Genomic DNA, 26,064 nt, shown 5'->3' with positions numbered 1-26,064 from the left:
GTTCATTTTACCAAATTATAGTTGTCGAAGTAAAGTTAAGACAGTTGAATGATTTTACTTCTGATAGAAATTAAGATATTATAGATCTGATTTATTTATACATGTCAATATGATCAATGGGATAGAAATCAGGAAGAGAATACATTCTAGATAAAAGTCAAAAGACATGCAAGGAATAAGGAAAAATATGTTGTACTGTAGTATCATAAATGAATTAATAAGGGAATAATATGTGAGTTATTTTGAATATGCTGATGCACACTTTACGGATGCATGGATAAGTGTATGATTGCAGGTAATAGACAATTACCGGGATGACCACGTGATGACAGAACCTCAGAACAATTGAAGCTCCAAGTGATTCTATGATAGGGTGTTAGCCCTGAGTTCTATTGGGAGGGGTGGAGGTGTTACCCACCGTTTATCCTCCAAACCCTGGAGTCATGGGAGGACTGTGCGAGTCACGCTCCCCTAGATGTGTGATGATGACTGTCGGATGCCTACTAGGGATCAGGTCGGTATAACCGACGCTGTCACCTTAGAGTTTATGAATGGTCGGGTCAATAGAACTGACGCCATGGCATACTCGAGTAGAGGACGGATAGGATGGGAGCAGAAGAGATTAGGAAGGACAGGTTGATTTTAGAATAGCTTGGGAACCTGGATGGAGCACGATATATCCATTAAAATCATAAACCTAAAATTCTAATTTTATTTTAAACTCTTAATAATAAAATAAAATTTTAAAACTAAGAGGGGGGTACTAATTACTATCATAAGTAATCAGATAAGATAAAAACTCTAACTTCGGGACGAAGTTTTCTGAAGGGGGAGTGTATGTAATGACCCATTTATAAATGTTAAGAAATAAATATATATAATAATTAACATAAAGTTATAAACCTTATATTTAAATTAATGAAACATCATATTTAAAATATATATGTAAATCATAATAAAAATATAAAAAAACAAACTTTATAAATTAGATAACCAAAGTCTAATACATAAAACGTAATAGAGTGAGCCATACAGCACGACAGGAGTAGCTTCTGGTCTGAGAGACGTGGACAGAAGCGTGGCAGCCGGGAGGAAGGCGGTGGTGTCATGCGGGAGGGCGGCCACCGCCAGGCCCGCAGATAAAAACCGAAGGTCTGAACCGAGAAAGGGGCTGGAACAGGGGAATGAGAAACCAGGAGGAGGAAATTGAGCAGTGAAAGAGGTCTACCATTGGAAGAGCTTCAATCGGTCTGAGGATTCTGGGCACGGGGGTCAGTGGGCTTCTGTGAGAAGCTTGCTGGATTGAGCAGCCTATCTCTGTTCAATCAGGCTGGGTGGAATTGGTCTCCCTGGGTAATTGGAGCGAAACAACAGTAGCAGAGCAAAACAGCAGTAGCATCGTCAACTTCACGGAATCAGATTGCAGTTCAGGTAAGTGCAATTCATTTTTTTTGTGTGGTTCCCGCTTTCAATTTTATGATTACTACACATACTGGGTTTACAACATAATATGATCAAATCGATGATGACTATCGAATGGCACGGACATGTCGATCAAGCACTATCCCTTTTTGCGAAGAAAAGGAGGTGTACTGCTATGGGTAGTTGACACGTAGTGGTCAACATCTGGCTCTACTTGGGGACACGTTGCTGCACTGTAGGAATGTGAGAATCCAGAATCTGCATCCACGCAACACACAACAGAAATAAGTAGCATCCATTCAAACATCATCATATAACATTTAAGCACATAAAAGATAGAAGCTCTTTAACTATTAACAAGGAAAGTAAATCTTATCCTAAATCAGAAATAAAATGCTGAAATAACGAGGAGTAGGGATAGAAATACAATACAAAGGATGCCCTATGGCATCAGATATCATCTTTAAAGAACAGCTTGAGCATTTGGCCATTCGCAGGTAGATCAAGTGGTTCGCCATCCAATCTGCTCAAGTGGAATGAGTTTGGTCCAGCTATATCTCGAATGATGTACGGTCCCACCCACAAACTATCAAACTTCTTATGTTTTCCTAGTTTCTCATTCTTGCGGTCCCAAAGAAGTACCATATCTCCCACCTGCAAAGATCTAGATCGAGAGAATTTATCAAATCTTTTCTTAGTGTTAGATTGATTTTTACATATAGCATCAAAAGTTGTCCTACGAGCTTCATCTAACTCCACAATTTGATCTATTCTATTCTGAACAACATCTTTATTAGTAGAAAAGTTCTAAAGGAGCTGATAAGCTGGCAATTTCAGGTGCACAGGTAAGGTTACATCCAAGCCATAAACTAATTCAAAGGGAGATTTACCAGTAGCTTTTCTCTTAGTGATTCTATCTGCCCATAAAGCATACTTGATTTTGCTGTCCCATGATCTCCTATTATCTCCTACTATCTTCTTGATAATGGTTATGAGATTCTTGTTACTTGATTCAGCCAGACCATTACCCTGAGGATAGTAATTTGACGAATGCGATAAGACAATGCCATATTTGAAACAAAAAGATGAAAACTCTGAGGAACTAAAAGCTTTAGCATTGTCAGTAGTGATCTTAGCAGGGACATCAAATCTAGTAATGATATTATTTTCAATGAAATCCATAATAACCTTTTCAGTGGCATTCTTAGCAGGAATGGCTTCAACCCATTTAGTGAAATAATCCGTAGCAGTCAAAATCCATGAGTAGCCATTGCTAGAATTTTCATGGAACTTCCCTATGAAGTCCAGACCCCAATGTTGAAAAGGTGCCTCTATAATGACAGGTTGTAGGGGCAGGGCAGCAAGCTTCCATTTCCCAGTGAATAGTTGACAGGCTTGAAAATTTCTAACAAACTTGTGCACATCAGAAAAAATTGAATGCCAATAATAACCAACTCTCAGGATTTTTTGGGCGGTAGTTCTAGCAGCATAATGACCACCACAAAATCCCGAATGAAACTCAGAGATTAATTTCTTGGACTCAACGTCATCAACACACCTAAGAACTATGCCCTCAGGATTTCTCCACCCAAGGCCATCCTTCATAAGGCAATACTTAGTGGCTTTTAGTCTAAGAGCCCTTCTCTTATGAGCAACTAAATGGTTAGGACATGCAAGATTCATCAAGTAATAAATTAGGTCCTTGTACCACTCATGCTCTCCTAATCTTTGCAACTCCGACGAAGATAGATCGTTAAGACAAAAAAAACCAAGAGACTTTTCGTTACCTTCAGTCAACATCTGAGCCAAACCTTGGCCTTTGACTAGCTTGGTGGGTCTGATCTCTAAATCATATTCTTGTATTTTAGTAACCCACCTAGCACGAGTCCCTAAGCAATCAGTTTGAGTTAATATATCTTTAACAACAGAATGTGGGACGAAAGCAATGATTTTAGAATAACCCACATAAGTTTTGAAGTGCTTAAGAGACTTGACCAAGGCATAAGCTTGCTTTTCCATGGTATTGTACTTCAATTCGGAATTTTGAAGTGCTCTACTCATGAAAGCAATAGGCTGCTCGTGACCATCTTTATTCTTTTGTAGCAGGGCACCAGCAATGGTATCTTCGGAAGCGAAAGAAAAAATCATGAAATCCTTGGAATAATCGAGACTAACTAAGATAGGAGCTCTTGCAATAGCACATTTGATTTCTTGGAAAGCCTTTTTGCTATCTTCTTGCCAAACAAATTTTGCATCTTTCTTTAGAAGACTTTGAATAGGCTTAGCTATTTCTGCGTAATTTGGAACAAACCTTCTAATAAAATTTGTCTTTCCAAGGAAAGATTGAAGGGATTTAAGATTATGAGGGAGAGGAATCTTTTGGATTGCTTCAATTCTTTCAGGGTCAATCTTGATTCCTTCTTTAGAAATGATATGGCCAAGTAATTTCCCTTCCGTTACTCCAAAAACAGACTTAGCTGGATTCAAAGAAATCCCGTATTCTCGACATCTATCGAAGACCTGCCTAAGATGATTTACATGACTGATACCATCTTTAGAAAAAACAGTAAGATCATCTTGGTAAATTTCAATAAATTTCTCGATTAACCCTTTGAAGGCATAATCCATAGCCCTTTGGAATGTAGCCCCAGCGTTTGTTAATCCAAACGGCATTCTGATGTATTCAAAGGTACCCCATGGCGTTGTGAATGTGGTTTTATGACAATCTTCCTTTTTAACCCATATCTTATTATACCCAGAAAAACCATCTAGCAGCGACATCATTCCAGAACCAGTAACTCTTTGCAACAAAGTCTCCATGTTTGGCAAAGGGTAATTATCTTTCTTGCAAGCTAGATTAAGGTTTCGAAAATCGACACACAGCCTTATCGTACCGTTCTTTTTCCTAACAATCACCAAATTTGAACACCATGTTGAATGCCTTGTTTGAGCGATAATTCCTGCTGCAAGCATTTTAGCAAGCTCTTTCTGAACCAAGGGGGCTAATTTAGGATTAATTTGCCTAAGTTTCTAGTGAAAGGGTTTAGCATTTTCATCTTTTAAGGGGATAGTATGTTCCATGACATCTTCCCTATAACCCTTTAATTCATCATAAGAAAAAGCTAAAACATCTCGATATTCGTGAAGTAAATCAGTTAACCTTTTTCTTTCCTCCACACTAGTACCTTTGCCAATTTTAACTATCTTTGGGTTTTCAAAAGTAACAATGTTTATCTCGAGATATTCGCCTGGGTCCATCTTATTTTCTTCTCTCAGCTTCGTGGCATCATGCCGATCAAAATGTTGCTCTAAGGCAACCACATTCCTAGGAGTAGGATTTATGATATGCTCATGATTTAAAGATCCATCCTCCTCAGAATCTATCCGGAAATCCTCAAACTAATTAAAACTATTAAGAAAACGAATAACTTGCTTTTCATCATTGAAGACCTGCCAATGCTCTGAGTTATCTGGAACAAATGGTCTAAATATTACTTCCATTTTGATCTTATCATTGATTAGCTCATCAGATAACTGTAAAGTAGTAGCAGCTACGGCAAGTTCATCTGCCAAATTATTTTGTTCTCTTGGGATAGCTTTGAGGTCAAGGGCATCAAAGTGCTCCATAGTATCCCACACAACATTTCGATAATTCCTTAGTCTTTGATTTTTGCATGTGAATTTATTTTTAAGCTGCATGATAACTAAATCAGAATCCCCCTTAATGCTAAGCAACTTAATCTTCAAAGATTTTTCCAATTTAAGCCCCAACAATATAGCCTCATATTCAGCGACATTGTTGGTTGCTTCAAATTCTAATCGATAGGCAAACTTGAAAATGTGATCAAGGGGAGATTTAAGCACTATTCCAGCATTTTTACCATGCCTAGACGATGCACCATCGAAGTACATATACCAAACTTTATCCTTGAGATCCTTAATCTTATCATCGGGAGGAATTATGAAATTAGACATGATGGCATAGTTCCCAATGTCAGATTGCTCTTTGATTATCTCATTGTGCGGTCTCTTAGGATCTTCGACATGAAACTTTCTTTTGGGCTCTCTATTTAGTCTTACAAAACCATCACCCCTAGGAGAAGGAATCATAGCATATGACCAATTCATTTGAATACTTCCTCCTAGATCAGAGGCCCACTTTCTGGATAACAGCATACCCCAGGCATCAGGCACATCCACAACAACAATATCCATGATAATCATGATGTCTGGGTAAACTGATAAATGAACTTGCAAATCTTTGATCAAACCATGCACTTCAATTTTCTTAGAATCCATGGCACATATGTTATAGTAGGGTCTAGAAACTCTTAAGTTAAGCTTTTCCATGACCCTTTTAGTCATTACACAAGCCGATGCACCGAAATCCAACATGCAATTATTCAATTTATATCCATTAACTAATAAGGTGATAAAGAAAGGCTGGTGATCTTTGTTATCAGCATCTAAGCTTTGCAGATATATGGGAGCATCGTGATAGTCCACTTCTCGAGTCTTCTGTTGAGAAATATTTACTTGAGACCCTTGAATAGCTTTTAGTAACTTGTCTCTTTGGGAAGGGATTTTAGCAATCTCGGAGACAGGAACCCAGATTTTTGCATTGTTAAACCAACTTCCCAAATCGACATCTAATCCAGAGTTCATACCAGGGTTAAAAGTTCGAGGGGGAATTTGATTCCCGCTTTGATCTTTATCCCTTCTCTGATAGGTCAAACCCTTATCTCTAGCAATTTCCAAGATTTGCTCGGGAGAGGGTTTTTCACCATATAACCTAGCCAAAATGTCATCTTCATTTTCAAGGTTATTTATACTAAAAGCTGATGAAGGATTCATAACGTCACGACTCTTTTCCTTGACCTCTATCCAATCATCCATAGACAAAGGAAACTTGCTACCTACTACATTTATTTGATCACCTGTTCCAAACATTCCATTATCTAAAATTCTTCTAACGATGGGACAAGTGGCCTCTTCATGAAGAGAATCATAAACCCGACAATAAGGAGGAGCATTATCAACCAAATTAGCTAGCGGATTAGGAGGTCTCTGCTCACTAGATTGACCCTTCTTTTGCCAATTGTTATTTCTATTATTATTATTTCGAGGTTGAAAATTCTGCGTTTGCGTTCTTTCCATTTGGATCAACCTATTCTACAAAGTAGCTATCTCCTTATTATGATTGATTTCCATGGTTTCAATCTTTTGAAGCAATTTGAGAACAAGTTCGCTTTCAGGTTCTTGAACTGCTTTTCCTTTAGGTTCTTTTAGTTTTGTAGCAGCCCTATCAAAACCTGGGATCTCAGACTTCCCAGATGCTGCCTTGTCCTTTTCAAGCTCTATAGCTAAGGCTTGGCAATCTCTATAATCATTAAGTTTAGCATGCCTTAATTCATAAGATGGCTCAAGACTAAAAGCATCAATGTAAAAATCTTGGAGAGATTTGTCTGTAGGCTTATAGTCTTGAGGTAATTCTCTAATAATACCATTAAACCTTTTATTAAATTCTTCAACAGTTTCATTCTCTCTCTTTTTTATTATGCTAATAGCTTTTACAAGGTGTCTTCCTTCCCTCTTATCTCCATATTTTTCTTTAAAGGCATTAATGATCGATTCTAAGGAATCAAATGAATTATGAGGCTTTTCAGTAAACCATTCATGAGCATCACCTCCCAAAGTTAAAATGAAAAGGGTCATTCTAACATCTTCATGATCGAAATCAGGAGACCTTGCATACTTAGCCATCCATATGCTAAAATCCCTCAGATGCAAATTTGCATTGATCGCATTATCTCCCTGAAAGCTAGGCAGCTTATCTATCCCAACCGATGGAAGAGCATTGGGATACCCTGGAATGTTAGAAAAATTGCAGGGGGCATACATATCCATGATGTTGTGTTTAACTTGACCAGTAAAAATCAAATGGATATCAGAGAGGGCTTCTTGTCCAAGGTTAACAAGAAGTGTACGAGAAGATAGTTTGTGTAATCGTACCCTGAGGACCCTTTCAGGATCAGGAGTAGGATTGCACAGACTGCTTGGATGTCTTCTAGTATACACCCTTGAAGATAATATATGAAGTGGAGTCGCCACCTGGACAAGAAGTGAAACACGGAAAAGCTTGAAATGAAATAACCAAGGACAGAAAAACTCTATCCCCAGCAACGGCGCCAAAAAATGTTGTCGCACAGATTGTCACGGCAACACTCAGATCGGGGGTTGTCACCCTGATCCCCGATCTCTCCGTTTAAGCCTGTCTCCCGCGGCTAAGGGGGGTAGACCCTATAGGAAAATGGATGACCAACTGTGAATCAGTTGGGCTGGGAGACACGAAGGGAAATCAGCACTAAAATGATTTTATTAAATTAATAGATCAGTGCCTTGTGAAGTAAATGTTTAAATGATTACTTACTAAGTGTTGCAGAAATGTAAACCATGTAGAGCAATCATTTATCATCAAATAACTCAAACAAAGATTAAATTTTATCAGATGCGAGAAAATGCTTAAATGATACTCCAGCAATTAAAACTTTGAAAGATAAAGATCGATACACAACCATGTAAATTTTAGACACTAACCAGATATCTCATTCATGTAGCTAATCTTCAAAATGATCATTCAAGCATGCTAAATCTCATATAAATGATAAACATTAATTCCACACCAAAAAAATTTAGTCTCAGCCATAGTTTTAAAACTCCGACTCGGCCGAGGATCGACTCCGACTCCGACTCCGAAACGATAATGACTCGGCCGGCTCGATTTCAATGACTCGGTCGTTGTAAAAAATACATTAAATATTTATTTTTTTTATAAAAAACATAATTTTAAATATTTTAAACATAATTTTAAAGATTTTCATTCATGTTTCCAAACACACAGCATTATAATATAGATGGAAGACAACATATGATCAAAGTAGGCTCATGAACCAATCCATTATATCAAAATGGTACCCAATGGCAATACATAGTCAACTGTCATACATGATCAAAGACTCAAAACAAAAAACACATAACCAAGGAGGCTAGAAATGGCCTCTACAACAAAAGTAAACTGTGACCAGGCTTGTTGGGTCCCTATAATACTAGTGATTACCCCATTACTATTGTAGTTATACCCTTTATTTATATTGTTGTGCCCCTATTACCCCCATATTGTTATTTCTGTGCCCCATAGAATCCCTCTATTGTTATTTTTGTGGCTTTATATTATTATTGTTAGGTCGGCTGGATTATATTGTGACTCCTTAGACTCCTATATATAGAAAGGAGGTTTTGTCATTTGTATCATCCAAGAATTGTTCATTTATGTAATGTAAAGAAGGTTGCCCCCTTGAAGAGGCTGAATTCTAAGGCGTTGATCTATCTTTTCTATCTTTTCTTGAGCTGGTTTCATAACATTTGGTATCAGAGCTTTGGATTCTAGGGTTTCGCTGCTCCAAACAGGTCATCATGGCATTTTTGCTATAACTTTTTTTCTATGACGTTTAAGAAGTCGCAAAAAAAACCCATTTGAGAAGAAATCGCGCTGAACCTTGGGTCCGAATTTTAGAGCTTTTCGCGTGATATTTGCGGAGATATGATCTGAGGAAGTTGGTCTTTTTGCAGACTCCTGAATTACATTCAAAACAGGTGACCTAGGGAAAATCGTCATAACTTTCTCTCTGGGGATCGGATTGAAATTTCGTAAGAAGGTACAGAAAGAGGACGGACTGTAGTTTCTTGTGTGTGTGTTTCAGATTCAAAGGTTGAAACAGTGACTCGTGGCACGTCGTACAAGTTCGCTCTACTGAACCAGTCTAAAAGAAGTCACTGTGGGAGATTTCACATAACTCTTCCTTGGAGAATCCAATTTGGCTCAGACTTGTGGCATTGGAAAGAGGACGCAGAAGGCTACCACAGGTAGCAATTTCAGAACTGGATGATCCGAAATTACAGAGATACATCAGATTCAATATCAGACTTCTATAAAGTGAGAAAAGGTGTGTAGTTTTTTTTTTAAATTTTGTGTAAGCTTGGTTTAACGGAATTCAAAGGGCATAGTAAAGCATTATTATCGGTAACTGATGCCCCGAGGAAAGAAAATGCAAACACCTAGTAAGGAACCTGAAAGCTCTAGCATGACTCATGAAGAAGAGGAAGAAATGCTACATGATATATCAAAATTACAAGAACAAGTGCAACAAATGTCACGCTCACAAAAGCTAACAGAAGCTAAGATAAGTGGCGTGGAATCTAAGATAAAGGGCATGGAAACTAAGATGGATGATTCAAAGACAGATTTGAAGAGAGACATGGCAGATTTGAAGATAGATTTGAAGACAGACATGGAAGAATTGAAGAAGTTGCTACAAGAAAGGGTCACTAAGGGTGAAAAGGTAGTAAAGGAAACTCATGATGAGAACAAAAGAAATGTTAATCATGATTCCATAGACGCTAATGTTGGATCGAAGAATCACCATATTCCAAAAATTGATATGAGGAAGTTTGATGGCAAGGATCCCGCCACATGGATATTACAGATGGAGCAATTCTTCGATCTCAATAATGTGCAAAACGCACAAAAGGTACGTATGGCAACTGTATATTTGGAACCAAATCAGTTTGTATGGTATCAATGGCTTTGCTCTCGTAAACAATTTATCACTTGGGCAATTTTTACGGAAGAATTGATAGCACATTATGAAGATACAAAAAGCAACACTTTTTTTAGCCAATTGATAAGTCTCAAACAAAAGGGTTCAGTAATGGAGCACATTGAGGAGTTCCAAAAATTGAACATAAGGGTAAAAGATATTCCAGAGGAGCATAGGATTGATGTGTTCATAGGGTCTTTAAAGGATAATATCCAACATGATGTTTGCCTTTGGGAACCTGATTCATTAGAGAAGGCATTCAGGTTAGCAAGAAAAATGGAAAGCAAAATTATGGCAACCAGGAAGCATACCACTCACAACTATAAAGACGGAAGTGTTGTTGCCCCTAGTCTTCCACAACCTATAAGGTTGACACCACAACAATTGGAAGAAAAAAGAGCAAAAGGGCTTTGTTACAGTTGTGATAGCAAATACACTAAAGGTCATAAGTGTGCTGAGAAGAAATTATTCTACATAGATTGTGAAGAGGAAGAAGAAAAGGAGCAAGAAAGGTCAAAAGAAGAAGATATACTCCAGGAACAAAGCCTAGATGAAGAACAAATAAATCCGACCATATCTTGTAATGCATTGGCGGGAATTACCACTCCTCAAACCATCAAGATAGAAGGACAAATCAAGAAGAAAAAGGTAATAGTGTTGATTGATTCAGGAAGCACCCACAATTTTATTCATTGTAGGGTAGCAAAAGAATTGAATTGCTTCCTATATCCAGCACCAGAGTGTCAAGTGATGATTGCAAATGGAGGAACAATAAATTGCTCTGGAAAGTGCCATAATATCAAGCTATCCATGGGAGAATATGTATTGACTAGCCCAATGCTTTCCATTCCAATGGGAGGTGTGATGTTGTACTAGGAGTCCAATGGCTACAATCCTTGGGTACAATAGCTTTTAATTTTCAAGAACTTTTCATCAAATTTTCTACGGAAGGAAAGGAAGTTGAATTAAGGGGTATTGCAGGAAAACCAGGAAAGATAATCAGCTCTCATGGTATGACAAAGCTTCTAAAAAAGGAGCAAAGAGGTAATTGCACAATTATGCTCGCTAGATGTTTCCACATTGGAATCATCTATTTCTCCAGATCTCCAAAAAGTCCTGGACAATCATTCCAAGGTATTTGAGACTCCCAAGGGTCTCCCACCTATGCGTGATCATGATCATGCTATTCATCTGATTCCAGGAAGTGTTCCTCCAAACATCAGGCCGTACAGATATCCCTATGTCCAAAAAAGTGAAATTGAACGTATGGTTGCAGAAATGCTAGAGGCTGGTATAATTCAACCGAGTCAAAGTTCTTTCTCAGCTCCAGTAGTATTGGTGCACAAGAAGGATGGATCATGGCGCATGTGTCCAGATTATAGGGAGCTCAACAAGCTCACTATTAAAGATAAGTTCCCCATTCCTGTTATTGATGAATTACTGGATGAATTGCATGGATCAATTTACTTCACCAAGTTGGATCTTCGTTCGGGATATCATCAAATCAGAATGAAGATTGAAGACATTCCGAAAACGGCATTTAGAACTCATGAGGGTCATTATGAATTTTTGGTCATGCCTTTTGGCCTTACCAATGCACCTTCAACATTTCAAGGTTTGATGAATTCAATTTTCAAACCATTCCTTAGAAAATTTGTGTTAGTATTTTTTGATGATATACTAATCTACAGCAAGTCTTGGAAGGATCATGTTGAACATGTTGACAGGGTGCTACAACTATTGGAGGAGAAACAATTATATGCAAAAAGATCCAAATGTTTCTTTGGAGTCCAGGAGGTGGAATATTTGGGTCATATTGTATCTCATGAAGGAGTTAAGGTAGACCCTAGCAAAATTAAAGCCATTAAGGAATGGAAAATCCCCACATCCATAAAGCATCTGCGAGGATTTCTTGGGTTGACAGGGTATTATCGCAAGTTTGTTAAGAATTATGGGAGAATAGCAGCACCTCTAACAACATTATTGAAGAAAGATTCATTTTCATGGACTCCGGAAGCAACAAAGGCCTTTGAACATCTTAAAGAGGCAATGTGCCAAGCACCGGTCTTAGCTACACCGGACTTCACAAAAACCTTTATTGTGGAATGTGATGCTTCAGGAAATGGAATTGGTGCTGTTCTAATGCAAGATGAAAGACCCATTGCTTTTGAAAGTCGTCCAATCAAGGGAAAGTTTTTAAGCAAAGCTATTTATGAGAAGGAAATGTTGGCAATACTCCATGCACTTAAGAAATGGCGACCCTACCTAATGGGAAGACACTTCAAGGTAAAAACGGATCATGATAGCCTTAAATACTTTTTAGAACAAAGATTATCCTCTGAAGAGCAACAAAAGTGGGTCACAAAGATGTTGGGTTATGACTTTGAAATCATCTACAAAAAAGGGAAGCAAAATGTGGTGGCAGATGCACTCTCAAGAAAGGATGAGGATGTGGAAGCATTGTTGTGTGCCATTTCTATTATCCAACCAGATTGGATAAACGAAGCAAGGGAGGAATGGAAGAATGACGAAGAAGTGTGGGCACTTATTCGAAAGCTACAACAAGATTCCAGTACTTCTGATACATTTAGCTGGCAAAATGATTCGTTATGGTACAAAGATCGCTTATACCTCTGTAAGAATTCCCAGCTAAAACAAAAGATTCTTATGGAATTGCACACTTCTCCCTTAGGAGGGCACTCAGGATTTTTAAAAACTTACCACAGGGTTAAGAAGGAATTTTTTTGGGATGGCCTTAAATCAGATATTCAAAAGTTTGTGGCGAAATGTTTGGTTTGCCAGCAAAATAAAGTTGAAACAATTAAGACACCGGGTCTATTACAACCTTTATCCATTCCAAGCCAACGTTGGGAGGAGGTTTCAATGGATTTTATCACAGGTTTACCCAAGTCTGAGGGAAAGAGTGTCATCATGGTGGTAGTTGACAGACTTACCAAGTATGCACACTTTTGTGCATTATCACATCCATTTAAAGCCAGTACAGTTTCTACTGCATTTATGGAAACAGTTCAAAAGCTACATGGAAACCCAAAGATTATTGTAAGTGACAGAGATCCCATTTTCACTGGAAATTTTTGGACAGAATTATTTTCTTGTCTTGGTACTCAGTTAGCTCATAGCTCATCTTATCATCCTCAATCTGATGGGCAAACTGAGATAGTAAACAAATGTTTGGAAGGATATCTTCGTTGCTTTGTATCTGATAAACAGACACAATGGGTCAAATGGTTGCCTCTGGCTGAATGGTGGTATAACACTTCCTTCCATACAGCAAAAAAAATGACCCCATTTATGGCACTTTATGGGTATCAACCACCATCCATCACATCATATTTAAGAGAAAATTCTAAGGTTCAGGCAGTGGAACATCACATCGAACATCAACAACAAGTCCTCCAACTCTTAAAGGATAACCTCGTGTTGGCACAAAATAGAATGAAACAACAGGCAGATCAACATCGCAGTGAAAGAAGTTTTGATGTAGGTGATTGGGTATTCCTACGGCTACAACCATATAAGCAAATGTCCCTAAAGCAAGCTAAGAAGGATAATAAATTATCACCAAAGTATTATGGTCCATACAAGGTGTTGCAAAAGATTGGTACTATGGCATACAAATTGGAGCTTCCTGCAGCTTCTCGATTGCACCCAGTTTTCCATGTTTCATGTTTAAAGAAGGTTATAGGTGACAAGCTCCCAATTCAAAAAATATTGCCAGAACTTGACGAGGAAGGAAAAATTATATTGGAACCGGAAGCAGTCACAGAAACAAGAACTCGACAGCTACGAAATCGATCAATTTCAGAGTATCTTATAAAGTGGAAGAACTTATCCGCTGAAGATTCCACATGGGAGGATGAGAATTTTATGCAGAAGTATCCAGAACTACTCAAGCGTTGAGGACAACACTTTTTTGAAGGAGAGGGGCATGTTGGGTCCCTATAATACTAGTGATTACCCCATTACTATTGTAGTTATACCCCTTATTTATATTGTTGTGCCCCTATTACCCCCATATTGTTATTTCTGTGCCCCATAGAATCCCTCTATTGTTATTTTTGTGGCTTTATATTATTATTGTTAGGTCGGCTGGATTATATTGTGACTCCTTAGACTCCTATATATAGAAACGAGGTTTTGTCATTTGTATCATCCAAGAATTGTTCATTTATGTAATGTAAAGGAGGTTGCCCCCTCGAAGAGGCTGAATTCTAAGGCGTTGATCTATCTTTTCTATCTTTTCTTGAGTTGGTTTCATAACAAGACTCTAGTACTAGTACTACAGCTACTGGCTAGTAGCTACTGCCAGAGGAGCCAAGATCATGTCGATCAATCTCTGGATCATCATCAGAGTCAGATAGGGGGCCCCATGGCTCCTCATCATCATCATCATCTCCAACTGCAGCTGTAGAAGTGGTACCACTAGCAGGCTGTGCAACTGCAGCAGATGCAAGCTGAGATAGAGTAGATATGCGGCTGCGCTTCTGTCGTGGTTGAGCAGAGGAAGCACCTACAACTGGAGTCCTTGCTGGCTGTGAGACTGAGGCTGGTGGATTGGGATCTACATTCAACTGAACAGCATGTTCAAGTTCAACTGATGTCTCAATATCTAAATCTAACTCAAGATCCTCATCAGGATCAAACTCTGCTGGACGACTCTCCACTACCCAATTTGATGTTGGATCAATGTCTTCCAACACAATGGGATCTGAATCAGGTCTTTTGTTCAGCAAATGGTTTCGTCTGAGCCGGAGGTTGTATTGGATATAAACTAGATCATTTAACCATTTTTGATCCAAACGGTTTCTCTTCTTTGTGTTACTTGGGAGCAAGAGCGAAAACGGGAGCGGGAGTGACATTTTCAGAAGCTCCTAGTTTGGGAGCGAATCCCAGAGGAGTTCGACAACCAATGTCACTAACATCAAGGTACATAGAGGGATTGGTGCTCTTGATTAAATACGAGTTCCATACCCTAATACATGACAAAATTCAATGGAAACATTGCAATCCTCCAATCCTGAAATCCTGAAAAACTGATAAGTCTGCTGGATTTTGAATGAAATCTAAAATTCTACTTTCTCCATATGAAATCCAATGAGGCCGAAACCACTCTCAAACATCCTGAGCCATTTCATGGTAATGTTAAAAATTTAAGTAAAAGGATGAAAATGAAGATTAAGGAGAATGTCACTTTTACTTTAAGAATTTAACATTACCATGAAATTTGAATAGCATATCAATAGTAGAGAGCATTTGAGTGTGTTAAATAGGGTTTGGGAGGGGGAATGGACCCCAAATAACATTTAACTAATTCATAAAACACATTGGAGTTTAAACCAATCAGCAAACACTTCAAAATGTCATTAAAAAAATGTCAAATCGCTGTTTTGATGGGGTTACAGGCCACTGGTTATGACTCGGCCGAGTCAATACAGAAACGGCCGAGTTGGCCGAGTCAACCATGACTCGGCCGAGTCATGGCTGACTCGGCCTACTGAACCGTTTCCTCCACCGAGTCACATTTTTGGGCAATGAAACGGATCAACTCGGCCGTTTCCGTTTTGAATCGGCCGAATTTTAAAACTATGGTCTCAGCAGAAATGATAAAACGTGATAAATCCCCGAGCTAATACTGAATCTGGCAAAAATTTCCAAAATATTTTTTTTTTTTTAGATAAAACAAAAATTAAGTCTAAAAGAAATCTAAATCTACACTTTTAAAAGAAAAGAAGCTCCCCTTTTTATAATTTTATAATTTTATAATTTTTATAAATTTTTATTGTTATATATTTAAAAGAAAAACCTAAAGCTTAAATCTAAACTAAAACTAAAGTCTAATAAAAAGAGATTTTTATGTCTTTTTATATTTTATATTTTTTATGAATTTTTAATTTTAAGTTCTTAACGAAACAAAGAAATAAAATTTAATTTAAAACTATCTAAACAAAAACTAACATCTAACAAATTTTTATTTTTTATATTAAATAAATTTTAAAACTAAATCAAAATTAATCTAATGTATGAAAACAAAACAAAGCCTAAATAAAAAAACTTAAGTCTATAGTCAAAAAATCGAACACAAATAAAATTAAAAATCGAATTTTTTTATTTTATTTCTTTATATACCCAAATCAGATCAAACGAAAAGACTTACGTTAATTCTTGCTCATAAAATGAAATCGAAAAACGAAAATTCGTTATCGCTCGATGCAAAGGAGGACTTGGCCCATAAAAAAATTAGATGTGATTTCTTATAGTGTGTTGCAGGTCCCTTCGACGGCGTATGGCAGACGTTTGCAACTTCCAGCAACCACGTAAACCCTCCAGTATTGATCAGATGCAATCCCACAATGTTTGTCTACAGGAGCTTTTTCGATGGCAAGAAGGAGATGTTTGTAATGTGTGAATGCAGATGCGTGGAGCTAAAAGGCGTATGGTGTTTTGGCTGCACGTGGGAGAAAGGTAATGGTTGCGTGGACGCAGCGTGGAGAGGAGGTCACGCAGATAGTTGGAGTACCTGCGTGAGGGTGTTGTTGGCCTGGAGGCTGCAGTTTGGATATAATCGAGAGCTTCAAATGCTGCTTGCAGATGCGGGAATGGCGTGAGAGGTGGCAAGAGAACACAGCAACAGCAATGGAAGAGCGAGAACATGACTGCGCGGATGGAGAAAAGGACAAAAACAATGAGGAATGGTTGCATAATGAGGACCAAGGAATGACAGCGTTTTATTTGCAACAGTGAACAGGCAGTTGGCCAAGCGGCAAGGGGTTTGCCCAGGTCACAAAAGTTCTCGAGAAATTTCCTCCTCAAATACAATCGAAACCCTTCAGATCTGAAAACAACCGATATTTGAAACCTTTGTACAGCAAAATAGTGTAGATAAACCTTGAAAATCCTCAGAAATCCTGCAACCTGGAATAGAAAATCACCCAAAAATAATATGTGCATAAAACCAAAATTAAAACCCCAAATCAACTAAACAGCATTTACAACTTTTGACTCTTAAACAGCCAGATTTATCAATAATCATCAGTAATTTTATCAAAATTCCAGATTCACTATGAAAAACTTCAAGAATCTCTCATGCAATTCAGAAAAATAAACTAAATGATAAACCCAGGATCAAAACTAGCTGGGCTCTGTAAGAAAATGCTTGCGGGAGTTGGTTGGTTCAGCCGAGAACTTCCCCAAACGCCCACTGGTCTTCTTCAATAAGGGTTTCCTGCACAGCTCATTTCAACCATCAATAAAGAGAGAAAAAGCAGTACTAGATCTCAAAAGCAATGGAGATATCTGCCATTACTTCAGAAAATCTAATACCATTCAAACCCTAGCAAGTGAACAAGATACCTGTGCCCAACAATACTCTTCAATAAGCTGTTACTAATGGCTAAAAATTTAAAATATGCAGAAAATAGCTCACAGCACTTCCAAAGAGTAAGACCAGCAAGATTTCAACCCCAAAGTCTTTCTTTATTAGCACCAGAAAAATTTTACAAGAGAGCTTCTTCAGCACAAGACTCACAGATCGAATGATCTCAAATGACCCCTAGCACCCTATTTAAAGGAAAAATTCCCAACAGCTAGTTCGAGTGATCCACGTCAAAATGATCTCGACCGTCGATGAGGATCAAGATATCTCTTAATCTCATCCGTCGAATTTTTTAATGCATTAAAAATTGAAATTCTGCATTTATTTACTCAAAAATATTATTATTTTATTATTTTTTTTTTCATTTTTTTTTTATATCTTTAATTTTTTTTTTCAATTTTTTAATTTTTTATTTTTAATTTATTTTTAAATGGATCCTCGAACTTAGCCTTTGGAAAAATCACCTAGGACCTAGGACTTAGGACTTATGAGGGGATTAAAACATTTCCTAACCCTCAAGACACTTTACATCATGACTTTTACAACTTTACATCTCAAGGGGGAAAACCCATTTGACATAGACCCTCATAAACCACCCAGTTTTGCGACACAACTATAATCTAGAAGATTAACACACTAGGATTCTCCTAATATTCTAATGACAAAATCCATTCCGGCTTTGGGGTTAGGCTGAAGAAAAACTCCGCTGATCATGGATCGGTGAGACGAAAAACCTTCCGGAACGTAGATTATCACTAGGAAATTAGGTCCACCTAGGCAATTTACATACATGACTCATATCTGCTAAGATTATTTACAATTCATACATGCAAACTGGGTTTACAACATAATATGATCAAATCGATGATGACTGTCGAATGCCACGGACATGTCGATCAAGCACTATCCCTTTTTGCGAAGAAAAGGGGGTGTACTGCTATGGGTAGTTGACACATAGTGGTCAACAGGTGGGTAATAGGGCTGCTCGCTGGTTGTTTGTTCAAGGAGGAGAAAAAATTCTCCTAGGGGTTACCCACTTTTGGGTGGGAACAGGGCTCAACCACAAGAAGTGCAGGTTTCAAAGGAAATAGAAATCGTGACTCTCTAACAATGCATCCAACCAAAATATGTTCAAAGAACCCTTCTTTTACCATGTAGTCACCAATCTTGACATTAACCACCACTATTTCCAAAGTCTTACTATTAAAGTATAAAAAGCTCCCATTCTATCTAAAAAGGCAGTGTTATGGAACTTTTTGCAAAGTTAGCTATCTACATTCCAACCAATACAAAGAGAAAATATGTTCAATTATTTCATCAACAAAAGCACTGTAAGCAATATAGGTTTCTAGTGAGTTGACGAGTTTTAGCCAAAGCCTATCAAAGCTTTTCATAATTCGAACAGTTTTAAGATTCAACACAATCAACAATGATTAATGTTAATAGTGCATTTATCAAATTGCTTGGAGAGAACCACAGTTTCCTGACTAACCTGATAAGCAACATTCAATTACAAAAGAAATAAACCTAAGTCTTCCAAACTAAGCAAATGTAAAATTATACTATATCAAACCCAAAATAGTTGCAGTTTGTTCAATTGATTCTACCACAAACAAGGATACATAATTCAGTCAAATTCCAATAACAGAGTACATCCAATTTGCATACTCAATATTAATATAACGAAAAAGCCAACAAACCCAAAATAGTTGCAATCTGTTCAATTTATTCTACCACAAACAAGGATACATAATTCTGTCAAATTTCAATAACAGAGTACATCCAATTTGCATACCCAATATTAATATAACAAAAAAGCCAACAAGAATCGTCAAACTTCAATTAGTTTGAGATATTTAGCCATGAAAGGGGATTAAGTATAGACCCACATTTATTAGCAACTAATTAAGTATAAATTTCTAACAATTCAACTTCAATGTGTCATGCTGAATTTAGCATGGCCAGTCATGTCAACATGATCAACTTTAATGCATGTCAACTAACCCAAACTATAGCATGACTCTCAAAAAGTTCCTAACAATCTCCAATTGAACCAACCATTTAGATCTTAGGAAAACTATTATTAACAGTTATAAACTTATAATTTTTGTTCTTGCAATCAAAGTTCATCATTCGATGGTTGACACTGAAGAACCAAAGGTATTAGAAATAACCTCTGAATTCAGGTTGTTTATGCTCTTTTTTTCCCAAATTTACAAGATGTTCCTCAAATTCAATTTTATTTACCCTGCAAGTGCATCAAGCAAACTCTTTTTAATAATACCAAACAAGAAATTCCATATTATGTAACAGAGTGAAAGACTAGCATAAGTAATTATGTGCATTGTTCTAAATAAAATAATCCACAAACTACACATCTCAAGTAAAAGGCCTTTAGTTCAACAAATGAGTTGAGTTTTCCTATTTGTCAAATACGATTTTGTAGGAATCGGGATTATGTATTTTTACAAAATAGCTATGTTTCATTGTTACTAGTTGCATTGGACTCCAAATGGCTGGTCTCCAAAAAAAAAACCTACTACAATTGTTATATGCCAGAAAATAAAGACCAACTTGACTTAAAACAAGCAGGAAACCAAATAGAAGTCGTTGACTCCTTATATTGCATGAGGGTAACTCTTGCGATTTTCATCACAAGATATGAATTGCAGCATGGTACCATTGGAGTTTTTTAATTGATTGGGGGTACACACCTTCATTCTTTGCTCACAGATGAGGATTTTCTTTCTTGACTTGGTACATTGGATTGGAGAGATCCATTGCTCTTTCATGATGGATTGTCATGGTTTGGGCCTCTCTTCATGGTTGCATATCTTTGATTGATTGAGCTTTGGGGTTATGAGTTTATGATTTCACTTGATGCCTTGATAGATAAGTGCGGGATGCTCTTTGGTGATATGTTGGATGTTATTCATGGTTAGCCTAGCCTAGTACTCACATATATCACTTGTAGAACACCTTGATAGCTATTAATGGATCAAGCTTAACACGGTGTGATCCTAGTTCATGGTGGTGCTTGTCATTATGGAAGATGTAACAAATGGTCTTATTTTACTATGACTTTGGCTTATGATGGGCTTTACTAGGAGATAGAACTTCTGTTTTAATGGTACAAAATCTTAAAGAGGCATACTCCTTGTTGGCAAATCTGTGGAGGCAAAAATATCATATTATAATTGTGGTTGACTTGCTCTTATTACATGGCTCATGTAATCAGCATCAAGCTGCCTTAATGGAGCCATGGGTCATCACCTCCATAGCTGAAATGGAATGTACTTGATATAATGTGTAACCTTTCTCATATAGAGCTGTGTTTTGGTTATGAAAATCCAAGCTTCAATACAATTAACCAGCTGTGACGACACACATAAATTATAAAGTCATTTTATCCAATCCATGAATCACTTTGACCGTGTAGCTGATTCTAGCTAAGCTAGCCAAAGCATTGAGAGGACCATCCCCCTTTTATGATATGTCTTGGTCGCTTGGTTCATGAAATGAGGAAATTGTCCACATTTGCAGATCCATTCATGGAGGCCGTACATGACAATTAAGGAGATATCTTTTCCTTGAGGATCTTTTATTATCATTTATAAAGATGCACCTCATATTTTAAATGGGCTGATCCATGTATTGGGTGGTCATTACACATTTGTGGAGGTCAATGGTGCTTGTTGACATGGTCGTTCCCTCTCTTGGAGGATATGCATGGCTAACCAATTCATTATTTATTCAATGTTGACTTGCTCTAGGAATTGGTTATATTATTGTATTGTTTTCCTTGGAGAAAATAATGGTTACTTTATAGTTTCTTCGAGGAGAAGAAAGTGGACATCAACAACTCACTTCTATTTTTAGTAAGGAATTTGTTGAGGAAGTCGAAAATGCAAAATTTCATTGTATTCCTTGGAGAATTAATCGATCTAGGAAAAAAATTACTTTTTAATAGTAAGAGAAGTTAAGAATAAACCTATATAAAGGTTTTCTCTCTCCCTAATTTGGAATGGCTGGATTTGGGAAGCTCTCCCCTTTGAGCTTTCGTTGAAGATCTCGAAGGCAATGGAAGGCTATGTTGGAAATACTAGGGGGGGGGGTGAATCAGTATTTCTTTTCAATTGTTACTTTTACCAGTTAGATCACTTATATTTAGAACACAAAATGAACAATAGAAATAAATGCTTTTATTAATATAATCTTTACAATGAATCAAGTACAATATAGGTAGGGCTCCAACCCTAGAAGAAGACACCCAGGCTCCAACCTGGGATGTGCCAAGCACCTACTTGGACTTTAGTGAGGCTCTAACGTCTAAGGCTTCGACCTTATCTTATCCAAGGCACCAACCTTGAGTTTAGGAGCACCAACTCCAAGGACACCAATCCTATAGCTTTGCTTTGTCAAGATATGTTTGGTTTCATGGCTCCCAAAGTCTTCTTCACTGAGCCATGTCAATCTTCAGCTTCACTGTAGTCTCCATGCTATATCATCAATGACAACCTTGTCAATTAGAAGGTATCGCCACTGCACTTCATCTTACCCAAGCAAGTTCTTCAAGTCACCTCATGATTATATCATGGTCTCCAATAATCTCCACAAGTCTTCAATGTGTCTACAAGATCAACTGCTCTAATGTCTTCAATAGATTTCCAAGATATACTAATCAAGAAGATCCCCAAGACTTCATCAAATTCACTTTAAGATGTATTCACCAAGAGCCTTCTTAAAGACTGCTCCAAACTATGCCCAATATAATGTTCTCAATGTCAATCCAAGTCTTCACTATTCAAGTCTTCAATTTCTTGACAAGGCCACAGATCTTTTACACCTCCAAATTCATTATTGTTGAAGGCACACAAGTTCAATACTTCTTTTACCCAAAAACTTCACTTATTCACACACGTCTGAGGCTGCAACAGGTAGAGGCCAGTGTGTGTAATCTGAGCCACAAAAATGAACTACTGTGTTATATTCACCAAGCCACAGATTATATCACCCGTGGATCTAGATCTCACCAAGACTTCACTACCCACAAATCATTCTCCACTATACTGCCTTCAAATACGAATCACGGAATTAGTTCAAGATGCATGTATAGGACTAAGGATGACTTATGTCATTTAGACCTCTACTTCCAATAGCCACAAGTTGTCTGGATTTTTCTTTTCTTATTTCACATTTCTTTGAGTCAAATAACATTGTGTGTCCTTGATCACACATTTGACCTACACTTAGCAAACTATGATTCATATTTTCAACAAGAAGCACATCTTTTGCTATAGCATCCTTGCTTCCAAGCTTGACAATACCTGTTCCTATGACATTTGAAGATCCATCATTTCCAAAGGATATTGTTCCATCTTTTCCTTCCTTTAAATATATAAATTTATTCCTATCTCCAGTCATATGTGTAGAACAACCGCTATCGACATACCAAACATTCTTTTTACTTTGAGCCTTTAATGCAAGAGTGCACCTTTCAATTTTCTTCTTCTAGACTTGTTCATTCCAATTTTGTTGTGATTCCCTTGAGGGGAGCATAAACCTACAATCCTTAGCCAAATGTCCAAATTTGTTGCATTTATAGCATTCTACTTCATTTCTTAACCAGTCAAATCTGTTATAATTTTGCCTAAAGTTTGCTTGTGGATTTTTGGAATAGATATTCCTAAAAGATCTTCCAAAGTTGCTTTCATAAGTACGACAATCTATAGCTTTATGCCCAAACTTTCTACATGAATAACAAAAACCATAAAAGGTGGGTTGATACCTGGGAGGAAACCTTCTTCGTGGAATCATTTTCCAAGAGCCTTCTTGTCTATCTTGAACCTTTGTTTTGGTTGGGAAACATCCTTGCTTGGTAGATCCTTTAGCATAGGTTTTTTGTGCATTTTCCCACATCGCCTTGAGAGTCTGTAATCTTTTCTTTGAGGAGTAAGTAGTGGCTCCAACGCCCCACCCACGGGGTTAGTGATGTATGGTGTATCGATGTGTCTTGGAACTTTCGCTTAATTCAGAAACCTGCTAACAGGCCAGCATGTTTTCACACATGTGTTGTAACTGTTTGTAAGATTCGTCTTGAACACTTGTAATGCATGTTGCTTTAACCTCTGTTTTTAGCACTTGGATTCATTCAACCGTTCTAATACATATATGTTAATGAAAATGTGTTGCATATGTTGTTAATGTTGTCTTGCCCGTGTTGGTCACCTCTCGGACATGAGACAGAACCTTTCACGTAAACTTGCTATAACGACCGTCGCACTCGCGCGGATTGCCCGCTGAGTGTTGTACGTGTTATCTTCCCTTGTGTGTTGTGATTGCCACATCCGTGTGGATTCCTCCTTCGGAAGCTGTGCACGTCCTATTGTGTTGTGTGTTCCTAACAGAGTTGGGTTTCCTCCCATCCGACTTGGGACTCACTCCCACCCTTCCTCTCTCCGGTGAAAGAACCTTGACACAAGTAACACTATTAATCACCAGGCATGTGAACCTCACTACTCGAAGATAAAGCAGACCACTCTCTTGTGTTGACAAGCAAGAGCTAAGGCAAACATTTAAGATAATGGCAATCAGGCCATCATACTGGATGGGACTCCCACACCAAACAATGTGAGGTCTAGTTGGGACTTCATATCGGGGTGATCCCCTGAATGTTGGCAGGTCCAACACCGTAACAGGGACATCACCATGTGTATGCCTTCACTACATCTTATACTAAACTTGGCTCCCAACCTACCTTGGATGACACAAGCAAGAGGAAAATGTGCATGAGCAAGCTAGGAAGGTAACAGAATTTTTTATGCTATTATACCATTCATTCCAATGTGGCTAGGACCCCTATTGGCAATCAATAGTAGATATTATTACCATCGTTGGCCCGAGAATCAAAGCCCTTACCTATGAAGCTAAGGGCAAAAATGTTGGCTGAAATAGTTGAATATGGGGATAAGATTCTTGAAGATATGCATGAATCATGAAGACTGAGGCAGGCAAGCAGACAGAAGAAACAGGGCATCACTCAATTTTCTCGCCTCTTGTATCAAAGTAACCCCAAAACACCACAGGATAACGCAAAAAACAAACCAAAAGACACAATACACAACAGCGTAACCCGAAACACCGTAACGATTTCATGTTTGTCAATTATAATCTCAAACTCTAAATGAAAGTTGAAAGATCCGAATCTCATTGGCAAATTGTTTCCATGATACTACTGAATTTTTTTTTTAGTTTAAGCATTATCTAGATTCTAGATTAAATTCTAAACTATTTGGTCTAACACTGCTGCTGCAACTAATTTTACGGCTATTGAATTGGAAAATGTTGATCTAGCATCCAATTGGATCATAAACATGCCCATGGGAAGCCTAAGTTCAGAGTTAATGTGGATGAAGCAAACCATCAAAGCATCAAGAGAAATTGCAAGACCTTCTTGTGGTCATCAGATATGATGCATCAGTTTGTTTCATCTTGCCATGGTCCATCATATGAATCCATGGAATTTTTTGGTATTTCCTTAGTTATAGAACTGTGTACATCATATGAATCCATGGAAATTTTACGTATGTACTTGGTTATAGAACTGTGTGCATCAAAAGGTCTTATTTTTGCATTATATACATATAAGCTTTCATTGCATTCGAAGAACCCAGGTGCACTCTGAAACCTAAATGTATAACACACTTGTGTGATGTTTATAAATCAGAATGAGAAAAAGGAATGTGAGACAATTAATTACCTTGATATAAAAAATACTATATGGTGATAAAATAAACTCACATATATCCATTCCAACCTTTAATCTTTTTAAAACATCAAGATCACTTAATTTCCTTTTCTTTTTATCTACATGACTGCTTAATAATTCTAATCTAATCTACATGAACCCAAGTGCACTCTAAAACCTAAATGTATAACACACTTGTGTGATGTTTATAAATCAAACTGAGAAAAAGAAATGTGAGACAATTAATTACCTTGATGTAAATAATAACATATGATGATAACACCCGGATGCGGGTGACATACAGTGAATTAATGAAAATTACGAAGAACAGCAGCGAGAGGACGGGCCACTTGGCCGATGGTACCTCTCCCCATACCACCCTGAGTCACTCTCTTGACACACACAGGCGACATTTAATGCAGGCTCGAATCGAGAAAGAGCCATTAACTGCTCGGACATGGCTTCCCCTTGGCTCAATGTCTCTCCTTCTCCCCTGCTCCACTGCAACTGCCTGCTCCAAGCTTCTGAACCCAGCTCCCGCACAGTAACTGGGCATCGCTGCTGGTTAGTTTGTTGCGTTGATTTTGGAAATGGGCATCACCATTCCCATTCCAGTTTCTGCCATCTAACCATCGCCCAGCCTGACCCTGCCCCTCACAATCCCTCTGTCAGCGCTCCCTCTGTCATCGCTCCCTCTGTCACAACTCCCTCTTATCACTCAGCCAGAAATTCCAACATGGTGCGACATCGCATGAGAAGTCGCAAAGGAGGAGCTCGAGGAGGCAGTTCCCGCCCTCAGACTGAACCGAACCCTAAGCCTGCAGCCTCCTCTCCCTCCCCTGAAC

At 37.9% G+C, this 26,064-nt stretch overlaps 1 protein-coding gene across 1 annotated transcript in view; it reads right to left on the bottom strand.

Annotated features, from left to right (window-relative positions):
- GSTT1 (glutathione S-transferase THETA 1) overlaps positions 1–26,064 on the bottom strand; it is a 319,954-nt gene that overhangs the window by 281,763 nt on the left and 12,127 nt on the right. The window contains exon 2 of the mRNA XM_089438574.1: positions 19,647–19,720. Coding sequence (XP_089294700.1) covers positions 19,647–19,720 — 74 coding nt within the window. The remainder of the gene's footprint in view (positions 1–19,646; positions 19,721–26,064) is intronic.

The sequence above is a fragment of the Pinus tabuliformis genome, chromosome 9 (genome assembly GCF_031772625.1).
Source record: "Pinus tabuliformis cultivar Carrire ecotype Pingquan chromosome 9, CPIR1, whole genome shotgun sequence".
Lineage (NCBI taxonomy): Eukaryota > Viridiplantae > Streptophyta > Pinopsida > Pinales > Pinaceae > Pinus > Pinus tabuliformis.
The sequence above is the reverse complement of the archived record's forward strand: the minus strand, read 5'-3'. Positions and strand labels throughout refer to the sequence as shown.